Source organism: Rhagoletis pomonella, unplaced genomic scaffold (assembly GCF_013731165.1).
Source record: "Rhagoletis pomonella isolate Grant_MI unplaced genomic scaffold, Rhpom_1.0 Rhpom_scaffold_00684, whole genome shotgun sequence".
Lineage (NCBI taxonomy): Eukaryota > Metazoa > Arthropoda > Insecta > Diptera > Tephritidae > Rhagoletis > Rhagoletis pomonella.
This window is the reverse complement of record NW_023459238.1, coordinates 36,429-38,418: the sequence shown is the minus strand read 5'-3', so window position 1 is coordinate 38,418 and position 1,990 is coordinate 36,429. Positions and strand designations below refer to the sequence as shown.

At 32.5% G+C, this 1,990-nt stretch overlaps 1 protein-coding gene across 1 annotated transcript; it reads right to left on the bottom strand.

Annotated features, from left to right (window-relative positions):
• Positions 1–533: 533 nt before the first annotated feature.
• On the bottom strand, positions 534–1,554 carry LOC118751409. Its single transcript, XM_036486232.1, has 3 exons — positions 1,000–1,554; positions 858–932; positions 534–799 (listed from the first exon to the last, which is right to left on the bottom strand). Exons 1-3 carry the CDS (start codon positions 1,178–1,180, stop codon positions 672–674), a joined length of 384 nt encoding a protein of 127 aa, XP_036342125.1. The 5' UTR covers positions 1,181–1,554; the 3' UTR covers positions 534–671.
• Between the last annotated feature and the right edge of the window lie 436 nt (positions 1,555–1,990).

Genomic DNA, 1,990 nt, shown 5'->3' with positions numbered 1-1,990 from the left:
TGGTAGCGACATCTTTTAGTTAACTATATCTTTGAAATTTCAAAGTCCTTTAAAAAATCCTGAAGTCAAAATGAAAAATTAAAAACGCAGTTTTACTATATTTGACCCCTAGTTTCGCGAGTATATTAATTTTTGTGTGCTATGATATAAAATAATGAATCAAATTAAAGAAAATTTCTGCTGGTTACGGTTTTACACTGTAACACGTCTATTCTGCCCGTTACCGAAGATTTTGTAACCGGAAAATTTTATTACCAAACAATGTTACCAGTTCTTGTCACCGCGATTCTAGGTACGTTGGTGATGCAGGTAAAATATTCAGCAATTCAGCTATGAAGAATTGTGCAAATTCTGGTATTGCATATTTCACGGGGCAATATTTTGTTACCAGCTTATGAGATGGTAACAAAATTTACCGGTTACAAGAGTACACAGAATGCGAAAAGGGTTTAAAAATTGACAGACACTTTATTTACCGGTTACAAACTTCTTATTACCAGCGCAGAATAGACCTGTAAATGACTATAAGTTCATATAAAACTAAATTAAAGATAGCCAAGTACTTATTTACTAATATTTTAATTTAATACTAATGCATTATTAGTTCTTCTGCGTACTTCACCTTCTTCCATAAACATCTTTTATTATCTTGTAGTTTCTTTATAATTCTATTATTTTTTTTTTTGTAGTGCATTCTTCATCATATCTATAACTCGTTTAGCGCGACGAGGTGTGGCAACATCATCTACACAAACTTCGTTTATATAACGCGGTTCGTTAAACAAACGTTTGCCGATCTCTGGAATTAGAAATCATATTTAGCAAAATCCCATAATTCCGTTAGAAGAATACTATACCTAAAAGTAACTTACTACGACCAAAACCTTCAGATAAAAGTAGTTCTTTCGGAATAGCTATATCCTGATCGGACCCTGAAATAAAATATTGTATTTAGCTATTTAAAAACAACAAGCGAACATTATCTCAAAAAAGCCTTACCCCAAGCAAAATCTGCGTGTAGTGTAAGCTCGGTTGGTGGGCATTGCGATGGCACTGACTGCACATCATGGCTCGGCATATAGGTACTACTGCATTGCCCGGATATTCCTAGATGTACATATATGAGGTCGCAGCAGCAAAGTCGGCGAAATTCCATAGCGAAGATACTTACCCTTTCCATTTACTTTGTAATCATTGGTGTTGAAATGGTTGGAGCTTGGGGGAAGAAGCGGTGACCATGCCGTTGATGACAAATACTGCTTTGTCGGCAATTAGGCATTGGGTGGTCTTGGCATTGAAAGTGAAATGGTTTAAGTAGTAATGAACTGAAGTGACAAAGAATGCCATCAAGGTCTTTTGATAATGATATTTGATATTTATTTGTGCGAGTTGAATTGTGAAATGATTTGGGTTAGTTTGCTTCGACTTGTTTGTTCTTTAAAAGTCACACTACACCTCCCTTTTTAATAAGAATGTTCATATGACTGTAGTTTTATGGACATTCTTTACCAATATTGTTTTTGACTTTTATCAGTTTCTTTTTGTTTTCTTGTTTTTCCTTTTATTATTATTTCTTTAATTATTGTAATTTTTAAGTCTATTCTTATGAACTATTTGGTTTTTATTGGTTTTATTGTCTATTATTTGTACATTTCTTCTTAAAAGTATATCTCTTATGGTAAATGGACCTTTATACTGAGGTTCTAACTTATGTCCTGATTAATTTTTTAATAAAACTAAATCTCCTATTTTAAAATTATATTCTTTTTCTTTTCTTTTTGTTTATTTATTAAGTGTTGGGCCCTTACACTAGCTACTTCTAATCTAAATTTAGCTTCCTTAGCGTAATCATCTACATTATATAATGGGGTAATTCTATCTATCTCTCTAAATTGTTCGAAACTATTAGGTATTTTAGCAAATATTAATTCATATGGGCAGTAGTTATGTACTGTTGATGGTGTCGTGTTGAAACAGTATGTGAAATATT